This window comes from Phascolarctos cinereus, unplaced genomic scaffold (assembly GCF_003287225.1).
Source record: "Phascolarctos cinereus isolate Bilbo 61053 unplaced genomic scaffold, phaCin_HiC Scaffold_5;HRSCAF=322, whole genome shotgun sequence".
Classification (NCBI taxonomy): domain Eukaryota; kingdom Metazoa; phylum Chordata; class Mammalia; order Diprotodontia; family Phascolarctidae; genus Phascolarctos; species Phascolarctos cinereus.
Window position 1 is genome coordinate 435,610,061 of NW_027555958.1, and position 16,200 is coordinate 435,626,260.

General features: G+C 39.2%; 1 protein-coding gene across 1 annotated transcript in view; it reads right to left on the reverse strand.

Annotated features, from left to right (window-relative positions):
* Positions 1–1,933: 1,933 nt before the first annotated feature.
* Positions 1,934–16,200, reverse strand: part of LPAR3 (lysophosphatidic acid receptor 3) — a 123,220-nt gene continuing 108,953 nt past the window's right edge. The window contains exon 3 of the mRNA XM_020988719.2: positions 1,934–2,782. Within this exon, the coding sequence (XP_020844378.1) occupies positions 2,451–2,782 (332 nt within the window). The 3' untranslated portion in view covers positions 1,934–2,450. The remainder of the gene's footprint in view (positions 2,783–16,200) is intronic.

Below are 16,200 nucleotides of genomic sequence, written 5' to 3' on the forward strand. Positions count from 1 at the left end.
TGTCATTACTCAAACTTGAGTGGCTCAAGATCAGAGACAGCTAGACTTAGTGATGAGAGGAAACTAGGAGGTTATCCAATCTTACCCTTTCATTTTATAGATGAGGAAACTGAGACCCAGGGAAGTTGTGACCTTCCCAAGATTACCCAAGCATAAAGTGTCAGACTTGGGGCTCAATTTCTATGAACTTCTTAGTTAAAGATCTCTCACCACTGAAACACAAGCAGGCATTCTCTCTCTCTCTCTCTCTCTCTCTCTCTCTCTCTCTCTCTCACACACACACACACACACACACACACACACACACACACACTCACAGAAACACAAACAAGATCATTCCAGTTCAAGCCACCATGCTTTGAATCCTCTCCAGACACCAGCCAAAATATGACATGGCTGCTGCTGGAGGGGGAGGGGGGAATGGTTGTTTCCTTGAAATAAAACATTTAAAGATCCCTTAGTGGCTATTCAGGGACTAGAATTCAATTTCCATTCTCCACCCTCTGGCCAGCTGCAGCTCTGAAATGCCAACATAAAACATCCCGAGATTGCACTTTGTGGTAAGGTTGGATTTTTCTTATGCAATAGAAACACGCTGTCATTAACACTGATACATTTTCATTTCAAAAACAGACAGAAAAAACAACAATGACCGTTAACAAAAGAAAATGAAACCTGGCTTTGAAGAAGTCTTATTTTATTAGGGGGTTGGGTGGGGAGGGAGGGAAGGGTAGGTTTATAAATGATTTCACAAACTCTCTATATCTTTTTCTGGAGGGTGGGGTGGGGGTGGGGTAGGTCAAGTGGTGGTCTACACCTTGGGATCAGAACACTCTATCTTTACTAGATAATCTAAGAATATCACTTTTCAAATCTTCTCATTCCCTGTTTTTGCTCACCCATGCCAAAAAAAAAATGTAAACTTCTTATGCAAACCACATAAATACTATGACAACTATCTTGACATTACACTTTTTAAAAATCAGAATGCTTCATAATCTATAAAAATGGTAGCTGTGGCCTACTGTGCTTTAAATGTTCTAGACTTTGGACCAAACTGACTTGGGACAGGGCACCTTGGGCTCTTCCAAAAAGCTCAGAACCTATCCCTGATCGGAATTCAGTCCACAGGTAAAGCAACCACCTGAAGCTTGTCTGCCATCTACTGCAAAATGGGAGGGGTAAAGAAGCATCCTGAGAGACTCAGGCAAGACAGTGATTTCAAAATCACCATCTGGAAACAGGGCCTCCAGTTGGGGGAGCACATCAGACCCAAGGCTTTGATTCAGAAGGGACCTTGCAAGGAATGGACTCATCTTGATTTCCAACATCACTTTCATTCTCCTTTCCTGAAGTCCCATCGTTGGGGGGTCTGCTGTTACAGCCTTTGTTTCTTAGACCACCAAGGGTAAACCGTGCTGCAGAATGTATAGGGCCCCCTAAACTGTGTGGCCTGGGAATGCATCCTGGTGTTTAGATTAAGAAATGCAAATGCATACATAGATACGTGCAAACACACATGTGCATACTAAGTGAAGATAATTTCTATTTTAAAAGATTTACTATTTCAGTTAAGCAATTCATCTGGAACCCAGAAATTACATTTGATTTTAATTAAAACAAAGAAAAGAAGATTGTACCTGGGGTCTACACTGATTCTCACTGCAGGTAGGGTTCCTATTAAAAGTTCAGCTGCTGGTACTAGTTTCATTTGTAGAATTATGTCTCAGCACTGAAGCATTTTTTTTAAATGTTAAATACATGCATCTACATAGGTTTGGCAAGCAGATAGAGAAAATGGGTCAAGAATCATTCTTTGGCCTGCAGAATGGATTCTTCATTTTGTGTACATGTGTGCCATGAACACCTTTGGCAGTCTGCTAACACTTACGGAGCCTTCCTCAGAATCTTCTTTTTAAATGCATAAAACAAAATACATAGGATTACAAAGGAAATGAGTTATTTGGAAGTAAAGATGCAATTTTTTTTTTGCCATCCAAGTTCATGCCCTGTGCCCCTCTGAAATCTAAGGCCCATGGACCCTAGATGAAGAATTCCCAGCATAAAGTCTCTTGATTCCATCCTTGGAAAACATAAAAGAAAGCAGTTAAAAAGTGTAAGTTCCCAGGACACAAGAATGCACTGGAGGGGGACAAGATGTAGTAATAAGTATGACTCTGCTGTGTCATTTGCCATTTTCTAAATGGCTTGTGTCCTCTCTTTATAGCATACTTTGTATGCTTTTAAAACTACATTGATTTATTAAGACTTCAAATGATATTGTACTTTGTCTCTATTAAAGACAACCACCTTTAATATCTATTTTTCTAAGAGATTTCCTCTGCGCGGTGACTATCATTCACACGTTAGAGAGAAAGAGGGGGGACATCCCTGGAGCCGGAGTAGTAAGGGTTTCCCCACACGCGGCAGACACATGGTAAGTCTCAAGCTCAGGAGTGCCCTTTGTTACATATCGTCCCTTGGTTAATGCTGTCTTCCATATACTGACTGGAGGTGTCAGTGCTCCTGCTTAAGACTGTGGATGGAATCCTGGAAGACCTCCTCTCTGGGGTTTCACCACGAGAACAACAGCAGATCATGCGCTTCATGGTGCTGTACATCTCTTCATCTTTGTAGGAATAAATGATCGGGTTCATGACCGAGTTGAGTAGGGCCAGCAGCAGGAACCACCTTTTGACGTGCTGCACACCACAGCGAGTACAATTTAGACCGTCCAGGAGCAGGACTACTAACCCAGGAGTCCAGCACACAACAAAAGCTCCTAAAGGAAGAGAAGAAGAAATGGTAAGATTGGGAAACCGCAGTCTTCCCTTTTCTCTATGAGACCTCACTTTAAATCATGCTGGATTACAGACTCTCAGTCCCAAAAGATCTGGACAGGCTGGAACCTGGGGTTGAATCTAACAAAGGAAAAAAAATGTCAGAATAAATGTCAAGCCATAACACTTGTATTCCAAAAATTGACTTTACAAGTGAGTATAGTTTAGGAGAGGCATGGTCAGACTATAGTTCCTCTGAAAAGATTCAGGGGTATGGAAAGAAGGGAAGAAGAATAAAATAGAGAAGGTTAGGGAATTTTATCTCACATAATCAGAGTACACAAATAATTATCTATCTACACAAACAAGGAGGAAGGACCTCATTCTCATCTGAACTCAAAGGAGAGAAGAATGTACAAACACACACATACAAAGTTGGATACAGAAATACATTTTATGTCAACAGGGAAATAGGAGAGAAAAGAGAGAAGAGGGAAGAGGGAATTAAACAGAGGGTAATTAAGGGAGGGATTAGTCTTAAGTAAAATAAACTCTGGGGCAGCTAGATGGGGTAGTGGATAGAGCACTGGGTTTAGAATCAGGAAGGCTCATCTTCTTGAGTTCAAATCCAGCCTCAGACACCTAGTAGCTGTGTGACCCTGGGCAAGTCACTTACCCTATTTGCCTTACTTGCTTCATCTGTAAAATGAGATGGAGGAGGAAATGGCAAACCATTCCAGTATCTCTTCCAAGAAGACCCCAAATGGGGTCAAGAAGAGTAGGACACTACTGAAAAATGACTGAACAAAATAAACTCCAAGCATGTATAAAAATATCTATAGCACTTCTTTCTGAGGCAACAAAAAATGGGAATCTGAGGAGGTACCAATCAACTGGGGAATATCTGACCAAGTTATGGTATATAAATATGATGGAACACAATTGTGCTATAAGAAATGATGGAGGGGATGGTTTCAGAAAAACCTGGAAAGACTTATGTAAAGTGATGCAAACAGAAGTGAGCAGAACCAGGAGAACAATTTATACAATGATAATGAAACGGTAAAGGAAAACAACTCTGATCAGCTAATGACCAGCCCCAATTCTAGAAGACTGGTGATGAAACATGCTACCTTCTTCCTAATAGAGAGGAGAAGTAAGGATTCAGAGTACTGAATGAAACATTGTTTTGAACATGGGCAATGCAGAAATTTGCATTTGTGACAGGGATTTTATTTTTCTTTCATTCTCAGTTGGGGGATGGAGAATTGAGATGGGAGGGAAAGGAAGATTTTTGCTGATTAAAAAATTATATAATTTTTTTAAAAGGATCGGGGGTCTTAGTAGACTATAAATTCAACACATACAACACATGCTTTGAAGGGGCTTACATTCCATTTGAGGAGAACAGCATGGACATAGCTAAGTCAATACAAAACATATAAAAAGTAATTGGGGGGAGGGGGAGAAGACACTAACAACTGAACACAAATGTACACAACATGTACATAAATAATTAAAATATAAATTAGAATGTTATCAGGACATAAGTGAGATTAAAAAGAGTGGCATGAGGAGAAAGAAGGGTTATGCCTAACTGGGAGGAATCAGGAAAAGTATCACGGAGAAGGTAGCACCAGAGCTGGGAAGGATTTTAATAGGCAGAAATGGGGAAGGGGAGTAAGAGTTTTCCAGGTCATGAGAAATGGTGTGGACAAATACACCCAGGTAGAATGCAGAGGGTGAAATTCAGAAAGAGCTTCAGGTCAAGTCAATAAGTATTTATTACACATTTTTCTACGTGCCAAGCATTGTGGATACAAATATTATCAAAAAGAAAAAAAAAATCTCTACCCTTAAGGAGCTTATATTCTAATGGGGAAAAGATTAGACTCAGAAGAGAGCTGAAAAGGGGGAAGGGTAACTGATATAGTAGCATGGTGGCAAAGATTAGAGGATAAACAATGGTAGATCTGGACCCATCCTCAAAATGGAGGTGTTGAGAACTCACCAATGAAAGAAGGGTCCAGCAGGGACAGAGGGCAAATGCTTGTCTGCAATTTAGAAACCTCCAAGGAGACAGAATACCATGAAATAGAAGTAAGAATGTGGGCTGGATCTAGATTAGGACAGTCAGTAAAAGCCAGGCCAAAGAGTTCATTTTTTGTTCAGTAAGGACAACAACAACTGTTTACAGAGCATTTCAAGGTTTACAGATCTTTTTCAGTAGACAGTTGGGAGCTATGGAAAGCTTCTGAGCTGGGAAATGATACGGTCATACTGTGCATTAGGAAAACTACTTTGGCAGTAGCATGATGGACAGCTTCGAGTAACAAGACATTTAGGCAGAAAGACCAGTTAACAGGCTATTTTAACAGAGAAATGAAAGAGCCCTCATATGCCAGCTAAGCCAACCTCTGCTTGACCAATGCTGCCCCCTTGCACAGCTAGTTTAGAGAGAGAGAGCTGAGATTCTTTTCCTAACACCAAGCCTAACACACTTTCTCAGTCAGCAACACTGACTCCCCTACAGAGCGAGAACAATGTCATATCGTTCTCTGTCACCCATAACAACTCAACCAGTACCTTTGTCCATAGTTGGAATTCAATAAATATTTGACTTTCTGATTAATATTCAAATAAGCAGAAAATTGAACTCATCAGAACACTGCACTCCCCAAATATTCTGCTTTGCTGAAGTTTTACTTCAGTTCATTAGCACAAGAAAAAAAAATCATATTTCATCTACAAATGCCAGAAGGCTCTACTGTTGTTGAAAAATGTTTTGGTTTGTTTTGTTTTTTCAACAGGATGACACCCAGGAAAGGGGTATTATTTATGTTGGCAGATTAGAAGAACTAGATGAGTCAGACTTTAAAAGCTGTGGTTACTGCAGTTGATGCTAAGGGTCCTTCACCCCCACTACCCCTTTAGAAATGGAATAATTCCTCAACATCCCTGTGGACAAAAGAGCGCATTCCCTGGGCATGCAGTTACTTTCCAGATGTCAAAATGTCAGACTACTGTCTGGAGACAGGGTTTTTACTAAAGTTGCAAAACTTGGAAAAATTAAAATGTTACCTAAGGACATACAACCAACTCCGAACTGCCCAGTAATGGATTGTACCACTTTTAGGGGCCCCATTTCCTGCTTCTGCTTCCTACTTTCAGCCAATCAATCAATCTATCCAACTATACACATTGAGTGTCCCCTAACTGTATAAAAATAGTCCCATCTGCAGCTTCATCTATAATAGCAAAAGAAAAACAACAACAATTAGAAACAACCCATATGTCCAACAATTGGAGAATGGTGAATAAATTATGACATATTGATGCAATGGGATTTTGTGGTGCTCTAAATACACACACAGAGTATATAAGAAAATATGGAACAACTCCCCTGAAGTGATGAAAAATGAGAACAGAACCTAAAGAGAATAACCATGTTGAGCATAATTACATGTATGTATTTAAATATGTATATAATATACATAAATATATACATGTAAATATGTGTGTATATCTATACATGTATGCTATATACATCCATCTATACGTATATACCAGAACAAAGTCAGAGGTAATAGAGCTAAAGGAGAATTTGGAAAGATACAAAGCAAAAGTAATTTTATTTGTTAATTTTTTTTTATTTTACTTTTTTTAAAACATTCAGTAAAATTCTGTCTTTTTTTTCCTTTTCTTTGACCAGGATGTGATTGGGGGGGGAGTGTTTTACATTTAGGGCATAAACTCCCTGAGGGCAAGGGCTTCTTTATTTTTCTCTTTATAACCTCAACACCCAAACATAGCTCCTTTACACAGTGGGTGCTTAATAGATGCTTATTAACAGGAAAATTATTCCATGTTTACCCCAAGATTTATCCCATACTATGTTGACTTGCTCATTGGTGGGTTGCAAATTTTTAGCTCACAGTACTGATATGTTTTTAAAAAAATATTTGTATCCAGTGCCATTGATATGCCTAGCTGTCTCCACTTTTAACCATCTCAACCGCAGTTTAATACTCAGACCAACAAGTGGGTAGGTTTAAGAAGATATCAAAGTTGAGCTTATTGAATTTTCAGTATTGATTCCTGAGATTTCCATTAATCTCACTATCACCTTGAACCATGAATACACAGTCTGGGACCAAGAAAAGCAATAAGATAAAGTCCTGCTGCCTATCAGTGAACTTCTACCAGGGGTGGGGAGCCTGCGGCCTTGAGGCCACACGTGGGCCTCTAGGTCCTCAAGTGCCGCTCTTTGAATCCAAACTTCACAGAACAAATTTAGGGTTAGGGTTACATTTAGCCACAGGGCCACACTTGGGGACCTAGAGGGCCACATGTGGCCATGAGGCCACAGGTTGCCCACCCTTGTCTCCTCTATCATAATGACTGGAAAAACCCAATTTTAGGTAATAGTATTTGATGGGAAGTGATTACAAATTGAAAATGACAATGGGAACGATGAAGCCAAGTCTTCTCTGGAATTTTCAAATTGAGGGGCTGAGTATCCTAAATCTTAAACATGAGTCTGCCTAAATGAATATGTGCTCTCCTTGATTGGAACTACGTTCCCTCCAACATACAGATCTCCCTTTTACACCCGTTCATCCTGAAAACTCTTGTTTACATTGCATACATTTGCCACAAGCAGTCCACCCAGTGTGCTCAATGTCTTCCTTGCTTTCTCTTAATACAGCATTGTCTACCTGTTACTCCTTCATCTTCTCTACGGTGGTGCAATGGATAGATGGAAGGGCCTGGAGTCAGGAAGGTCTGAGTTCAAATGCAGACTGTGCCTAGCTGGGTAACCCTGGGCAAGTCATTTAACCTCTGTTTGTCTCAGCTGCCTCAGTTGAAAATGGGGGCTAATAAGAGCACCTACTTTGCACGGTTGTTGTGAGAACCAAATGAGAGAAGCTTGTAAAGTGCCAAGCATAGTACCTGGTACACAGTAGGTACTTTAAAATGCTTGTTCCCTTCCATACGACCATAGATTTCCCTAATGATATCCTTTTCCCCAATTCTTCAAAGTTCCTCATTTGTTATATGTTACAGCCAGCAGCACATCCATTATGTGCCTCTCCATGTGAGACCTATTTTCAGTTCATTTTAGATGCTATAATTACTTATTTGGAAAGGCTTTGTTCTCATCAAAATCCCAGTTTCCAGTAAGAAGTGATTTTCAGAAGCAGCGTACATAGTAGTCAAAAAGACTTAGGTTCAGAGCTTGCTTCAGACACTTACTAGCTGTGTGACCCTAGGAAAGTCATTTAACTCTGTTTGCCTCAGTTTCCTCATCTGTGAAATGAGGGAGTTGACTGGCCTCTGAGGCCCTTTTCAGTTCTAAATCTATCACTCTATGGGATATTTAAAACAAATCAACAAAACACAGAATGACCTTGGAATGACCTGACCTATTCTCAAAATAAGATTTTACAGCAAAATCAGTTTTAATGGCTAAAGCCCTTTTGAAAATAATTTACACAAATGATAACTTTTTCCTCTGCTGACTTCATAGAGTCTATTAGTTTCAGCAGGGATCCTAACAAGTGCTAAACGGTGAAGCCCAAATTTAGCATGATCTCACAGTTCTCTGGTTAGAGAAATCCATAGTAAGTCTTTTTTTTCTTTTCCTCTTTACCCTGAAAAAACAAAGAGTTGACTAGAGCTCTGGTGATCGATGAAAGTTCTTGTTAATGAAGCTTTTTATGGTTTGTTCTTCGAGAGGATATCAATCAATACTATTTGAACAAAAAACTGGACCCTGGCCAGTTCATTCCCCGTGTGATGTCTGTGTATTCCAAACCAACTCTTGACAAGCAATTCCTGAGTCAGGTTAAGAGAATAGTTTGTCCAGCCTGAAAAGGAAGGAGTTTGTCCTACCCAACTGTCCCACCTACATCCCACCTGAGCCAAAGGCGGGCCTTGGGGTGAGACCAGACTGACAAAGTGTTGACCTTATCAATTCAAGTCTAGCATCATAGCATTTTGAACTGGAAAGTCCCTAAGATAACATTAAGCCCTTCTTCCGCTGGGAAACAAAAGGCCGTGCTGATTGTACAGAACACCAAACTGCCCTGTTAAACAAATGAGCAAAGTTCTTTGGGAATATTGACTTCAGATGATACTTATACTTCACAGAAGAAACAGTCATGTGCTTCTATGCCACACTGTCTTTGAGATACATCTCTAAATGGATTACGTTATTTACCTGATAGGCCATCCTTTTGGTATTTTCATTATATGCCAATATGTAGCTATGAGAGTTGTAGCTCTGAGCCCCCTGCCCTTCAACACAGAAGGGAGGGAGGGAGGGAGGAAGGAAGGAAGGAAGGAAGGAAGGAAGGAAGGAAGGAAGGAAGGAAGGAAGGAAGGAAGGAAGGAAGGGAGGGAGGGAGGGAGGGAGGAAGAAAGAAAGAGAGAGAGAGACAGAGGAAGGAAGGAAGGAAGGAAGGAAGGAAGGAAGGAAGAAGGAAGGAAGGAAGGAGGAAGGAAGGAAGGAAGGAAGGAAGGAAGGAAGGAAGGAGGAAGGAAGGAAGGAAGGAAAGGAAGGAAGGAAGGAAGGAAGAAGAAAGAAAGAAAGAAGAAAGAAAGAAAGAAAGAAAGAAAGAAAGAAAGAAAGAAAGAAAAGAAAGAAAGAAAGAAAGAAAGAAAGAAAGAAAGAAAGAAAGAAAGAAGAAAGAAAGAAAGAAAGAAAGAAAGAAAGAAAAGAAAGAAAGAAAGAAAGAAAGAAAGAAAAGAAAGAAAGAAAGAAAGAAGGAAGGAAGGAAGGAAGAAAAAGAAAGAAAGAAAGAAAGAAAGAAAGAAAGAAAGAAAAAGAAAGAAAGAAAAGAAGTAAAAAAAAGAATGAATGAATCATGATCATAATCCCATAATATTCTTTAAAATTCTTTCCCCATCATTACACCAATACCTCCCCACAAAAATTTTATCAATGGGCACTCCTCAGATACTCCACAGCCTAATCAGAAAAGGATGCGCTGACAGTAGAATGAAAACCTTGGACTCATCTCTAAATCTTTGCTCTAGAGGCAGCTCACACTTTAATGGCTTGTATATTTTGTAGATGATAAAACAAGTTTGGAGATATAAAGTAATTTGCTCATGGTCAAAAGGCACTAAGTATTGGATATGGAATTAGAATCAAGGCCTATCTTGATTTTACAACCAGAATACTTTCTGCTAAGTCATGCCCTTCACAAGCTGGGACGTATTTGCTCCTGGTAGAGCAGGGGGTGTGCCAGAGACATAGTATGTATTGATTTCAGCTAAGGCTTTGAAAAGTTTGCCATGATAGTTCATAGATAAAAGTGTGAAATGTAGAAAGATTTAGAAAGATTTATAGAAACTAGCAACTGTATTCAACAAATGTGGATTAATGGAAAGTTGGGGGGTGGGGGTATAAGCAATGTCTTAAGCAGATTGCCACAAGGCCTCTGTGCTTGATTTCATATTATTTAATATTTTTATCACCTTTGAATAAAAAGTAGAAATTAGACTTCTCAAAGTCACAGATAATACAATAAATACAATAAACATTTATTAAGCACCTACTATATGTTAGGCTCTATAGTAACTGCCCTCAGGGAGCCTACAATCTAAATGAGGAAAGATAATATAGGAAAGGCAGCTCAATGGGGTGGGGGTGGGGGAGGAACCAGAAGGTACCTGGAGCATGATAACAATTTTGAGTCAAGACCAAGTAAAGCAGCTGGTGGCAAATAAAGAAATAGCCAGGTTTTGTGCCCTCTCTGAAAAGAGGTTATGAGAGGAATTTTTTTTTTTTACTCTACCCTCCAGCTCTGTAATCACAGGGACAGAAGCTAGCATTTATATAGCACTTGAAAGTATGCAAATCATTGGATGGATGTTTTCTCATTTGGTCTTTACAACAAAACTGTGAGAATAGATGTCATCATTAAAAGTATTAACCCGCCCCAATGCCTAGAACAATAGGCACTAGTAGACACTTAAGAAATATCATTTGATCCCCATTTTACAGATGGGGAAACTGAGGCATGGAGCACTGCCCACAGTTACATAGCTAGTAGGTATCTGAGGAGGGATTTGAGCCCAGCACAGATGGTGTCCTCATGTCAGTAATGTAGTCTCTCCTCACCTTCACCTCATAGCTCCCTTCAAAACACCACTCAGGTACCTCCTCCTCTGATCAGCATCACTGTCACTACCCTGTTTAATGGTCTCTTCCCTTTAAATGGTTTTATTGTTTGTATATCACTTTATGTTTACTTAGTTGTGTATACAGGATCATAAGATTATAGGTTTAGAATAGAAAGGGATCTTAGAACTCATTGAATCTGATCCCCTTCATTTGGCAGATGAAGAAACGGAGAGCCACAGGTTAAGTGACTTGCCAGGCTCATATAACTAGTCAGCCTATGGGGAGGGGCTTGAACTCAGGTCTTCCTGACCTCAAATCCAGAACACCATCTGCTTTGCCCCTCTGTTATTTAATCACTGCCCTCAGTTTCCTTAACTGTAAAATGAGGGAGTTGGACTAAATCAAGGGTTTTTACCCTTTTTTTTTTTAATGTAACGGACCCTAACCCTTCGGTTGTCTAAACCCTTTCTCAGAATAATACTTTACGTGCATAAAAATATATATACATATAATATTCAAGGAGATCAACTATATTGAAATACAGTTATCAAACTATATATTTTAAAAGTTCATGGACCCTGAAATCACTCCACAGTAAGAGTTCAAGGACCACAGGTTAAGAACTCCTGGACTAAATGATCTCTCTCTAAGGCACCTTCTAGTTTGAAATCCCAAATGCTCAAATAATTATCACCAGGCAAGGGAAAAGACTCGTTCTGAGCACAAAGGGGTATAAGTCACTAAAGGCAAAGGAAAGAGAAATAATTTCTATTGAGTTGTGCTGCCCAAGGGTAGAATAGGATGCCCTGGTACAGAGTTCTCTCCCCTTGACTGGGGAAATTTAGGTAGGAGGTAGATGGCTATCTGTCAAGGACAGTGTAAATGTGCTTCCTTCTCAGGTGGGATGTGGGATTAGATGACTTTTAACAAGTCTTCCAAGTGTAAAATTGGACAATTCTATTAATCTATGAATTTCAACCCCCACACACAGCTCAGATCCTTTTGAGTTATTCCTTTCCTAGTCACAGGGTATATTTGGAGGAAGATTTATAAGGTGCTAAAAAGCCAGAATTGATTAGAACAAAATCTCTGCATCCATCTAAAACTGCCTAATGCAGCTGGCCCTGATTACTGATACCCTGGAGTCCTTATACAACAGACTGAAGAGCTTCTGGTTATTTTCTGTGAACTCAAGAAAAGAGGACTTAGGTGCTGGGAGACTTCTAAAAAGATAAAAAAGCAGCCCTAGAAATTACAAGGCAATGTTGGAACAAATTATCCCAATCAATGTAATAGATACCAGAAGCCAAACTTGACTATTCACTGTTCCCGAAAACATGTTGTAACCACTTTTGCCTCTGTTTTTTTGCTCAGACCTTGAATGTCTTTCACCCTCACCTCCATTCATCTAAGGTCCTTACTTCTTTCTGGAACCAGACCTCATCCTATGTCCCCTACAACACCCTCTCTTATTGCCCCAACATTCTACAGTCACTCTGAGATATGAACTCACATGGAACTTAAGGGGTAAGGAAGATCTGCAAGGAGGTCATTGTAATCAGCCAGCAAGGGTGTTCACTCCTCCCATCAGGAATGGAGGAATTTGTGGAGAGGGAAGCCTTAGATCTTGGTAACAAACTCAAAATATGAGAGAAAGGGTGAGAGAAAAGAGTTAAAAAATAACAATCAGGTTATGAACTTTGGAGACTAGGGAAATGGTGGATGCCATGACAGAAACAATAAGGTGAAGAGAAGTGGGTTTAGGAGAAGAGAGCTATACATTAGGTTTGAGGTTTGCTACTTTGGGTCTCAGGCTAGGATATTTGGGTGGGAGAGAGCTAGGAGATAATTTTTAGAGACGTGGACCTAGAGTTCAGAAGGGGGGGGTTGGGTCTACAGATGTAGATCTGGAGTCCTATTTATGTTAGATGGCTAAATCTGTGGGTGACAAAAACTGACAAGGGAGTGAAAGTGGAGGGAGAAGAAAAGAAGGACAAAGACAGACACTTGGGTGACATGCATATGAAAGAGTTGAGGGAAAAGATAAAAAGTGATCAAAGAAATAGAAAAGGAGTAGTTGGAAAATTAATAAAAGAACCAGTAGAGTATGCCAAGAGAAGAGAGAATATTCAATAAGCAGGGTTGGTCACCAGCATCAAAACTCCATCAAAAATCCTCAAGGAGGACTGAATAAAAAATATTAAAGGACATTGGACTGGTGATGAGGAGATCATTGGCAACCTTCGAGAGAACATTTTCAATAGAGTGGTGTTTGCAAATTACCTCATATTGGAGCATATTGAGCATATTGGAGTGGATGTTAAATTATAAGGAGTCGAAAAGAAAGTGACTACTTAGGAAGTAGAAGCATTTGGTATAGACAACTTTTCCTAAAAGTTTAGTTGTAAAAGGCAGGAGAGATCTAGCATGGTAACTAGATTGGATAGAAAGGTCAGAGAAGGCTTAGGGAAAGTCAATAAACTTAATGAATACATAATTGGTTCAAGAACCAGACTCAGCAAAGTTATCCAGGCTTCACAGTCTATGAAGTAGTATTATTACTAGCAATCACAAGGATTAAATAGGTTCCATTTAAACAGCACTTTATAGAGATAAAAGCATTTCATGATTATTTAATGTATTCATGATACTGATCAATCAACAAGCTTTAATTGATGTGTAATAGTAATGAATACAGAACCTGCTGATTAAGTCACTCAAAACTAACAATCTGGAGATAGTTAGTAATTGAGAAGGACTTAACTCAGAAAGACTTGTGCTCTTTTGTTTTCCCTCATTTGTCACATATAATAAATATAATAATAATAGCTAGTATTGAAATACCCCTCACTATGTGCCAGGCACTATGCTAAGCACTTTACAATTATTATCTCATTTAGTTCTCATAACAGTCCTGGGAGGTAGGAGCTATTATTATCCCTACTTTATAGATGAGGAAATTGAAGCAAACAGAGGTTAAGTGACTTGCCTAAGGTCACACAGCTAATAAGTGTCTGAGATCTGATTTGAACTCAGGTCTTCCTGACTAGAGGCCCAGTGCTTTATCCACTGAGCTCTGTCTTATGCCTCTGCTAGATTGTAAACTGCATAAGAACAAGGGATGGGTCCTACCTAAATTTTATATCTCCCTCAGTGCCTAGGAGAGTCCTTTGTACATAGTAAAGATTTAAGAAATGCCAGTTTGGGGCAGTGAGGTGGTGCAGTGGATAGATCAAGGGCCCTAGAGTCAGGAGGACCTGAGATCAAATCCAACCTCAGACACTTGACCCTTAATTAGCTGTGTGACCCTAGGCAAGTAACTTAACCCATCGCCTAGCAAAAAAAAAAAATACAAAACCCCAAAAATAAACAAAAAATAAATGCCAATTGAATTGAAGCTGCTGAACATTATTAAAAATTAAAATAATGTTGACAAGAGAAATGAAAAAAAGTGAGGACTAGAGGCATCATATTGTGAGAGTTCTAGATGGGTAGCTGGGGCATCTGGCTTTGAATCCTAGGTCTTCCTTACTTCTTACTCATGCATCTGTATTTTGTGGTACAGTAGAAAGAACACTGGGTTTGGAATGAAAAGACCTAGATTCAACTCTCATGATCATGGGCAAAGCCCTTAACCTCTCTGGCCTCAGCTTCTTCATCTGTAAAATGTAGGGGTTGGACTATAGTACTGCTAAGAACCTGTCCAGCTCTAATCTATGATCCTAGAAATGATTAGAAAAAGCTAGGTTTGAATCTCTTCCACCCTACTCACTAGCTTGAACAGCTCCCTTACCTTCTCTGAACCTCAGTTTCCACATCTATAAAATGGGAATGGGATACTTTCCTCATCCAGTTACTAGGAGACTCAAATGACAAGAGGTATATAAAGCACTTTACACATCTTAAAACACTACCCGTGTCAACTAATATTATTATTCTCTACAGGGTCCTATGTTAGACAACCAATAAGCACTTGCTGGAAGTTATCACAATATTTTATTGAATGCCCAGGTTAACAGTTTGCCTACATACCATGAAAATCGTGAAGACTCTCTTCCCATGTGGAAATAAAGATGAGTTCACTGAAGCTGATCCAATTTCAGATTCCAGAATTCACAAGGTGATGACCTCGACTTCTATCTGACACTTTAAATCCTACAATTTCTATTTCACTTAGCAAGCCTTGAAACCATATTCTTCTTTCATAGCATTCATTATATGATTTGGTGCATATAATCAAAAAATCCATCTCTGATCAACACAGTGACCAACCAGGATTCCAGAAGGCCAAAGATGAAACATCTTCTTCCTACTTATCACCCTCCAGAGAGAGGTGATGGACTTGGGGAAAGAATTACATACATACACATGTGTGTGTATATGTTTTTATATGTATGTATATACAAAAATATGTATACCGTGTATGTATATGTATATGTATATATGTGCATATTACATATGTATTGTGTATATGTATATGTGTGTATGTGTATGTATTTGTGGGGGTGGGGTTGACATAGCCAATGGGGAAACATGCTTTACTATGTATCTTTTTTACAAAGAATTTGTTTTTCTCTTCTTTTTCAAAGCAACAGGGGGGTGGGGATAGGAGGGAGAGAATATAGATTTCTATTATTTTTCAAAAAACCAAATCTAGCCTGTGAGTGACACGTAAGACATTTTAAATGTTTTTTTAAAAGGTTTCATGTGTAATGTAGACCTTGTATCCAATTGACTCTGACTAAAACACTAATTTCATCAAAGAGGACACCCTTTAAATAAGGTCAGTCTGGTTTCCTTTGTTTCTTAACCCAAGGAAAAGCAAAAGGACCCCAGTGATAATGCCAACCTCCCAAGCCACAAGGCTTGTCTGATGCCCTAAAATAGAAAATTATAACTCTCCATAAAAATCCAGTTGTGGACTCCATCTCAAGAAGTTTTCTCCTTATTTGAAAAGGAATTTTCCCATGATCGTTTTTAAAATCCTGCATAAGTACTACCACCCAGTAATGCAGAATAAATCACACGCTAACTGTAAGGACATTCATGTTAAAGTACTCACCCATTGCTCAGGAACTCGTGTATGGCTAAAAAGCTTTTCAAGTGGTTTGTTTAAAAAATGTTGTATAAGCTCAATCCTTCTGTAAGTGGGCAGCTTGATATTTATGCAGAAAGTAATTAAAGGATGTACACTGAATGAACACAATTGTTATTTACAAGCATACTCGGTAAGATAAAAAGCAAGCTGAGATTCTATTAGAAAAGGAATGATTGGGAGATGAAAGA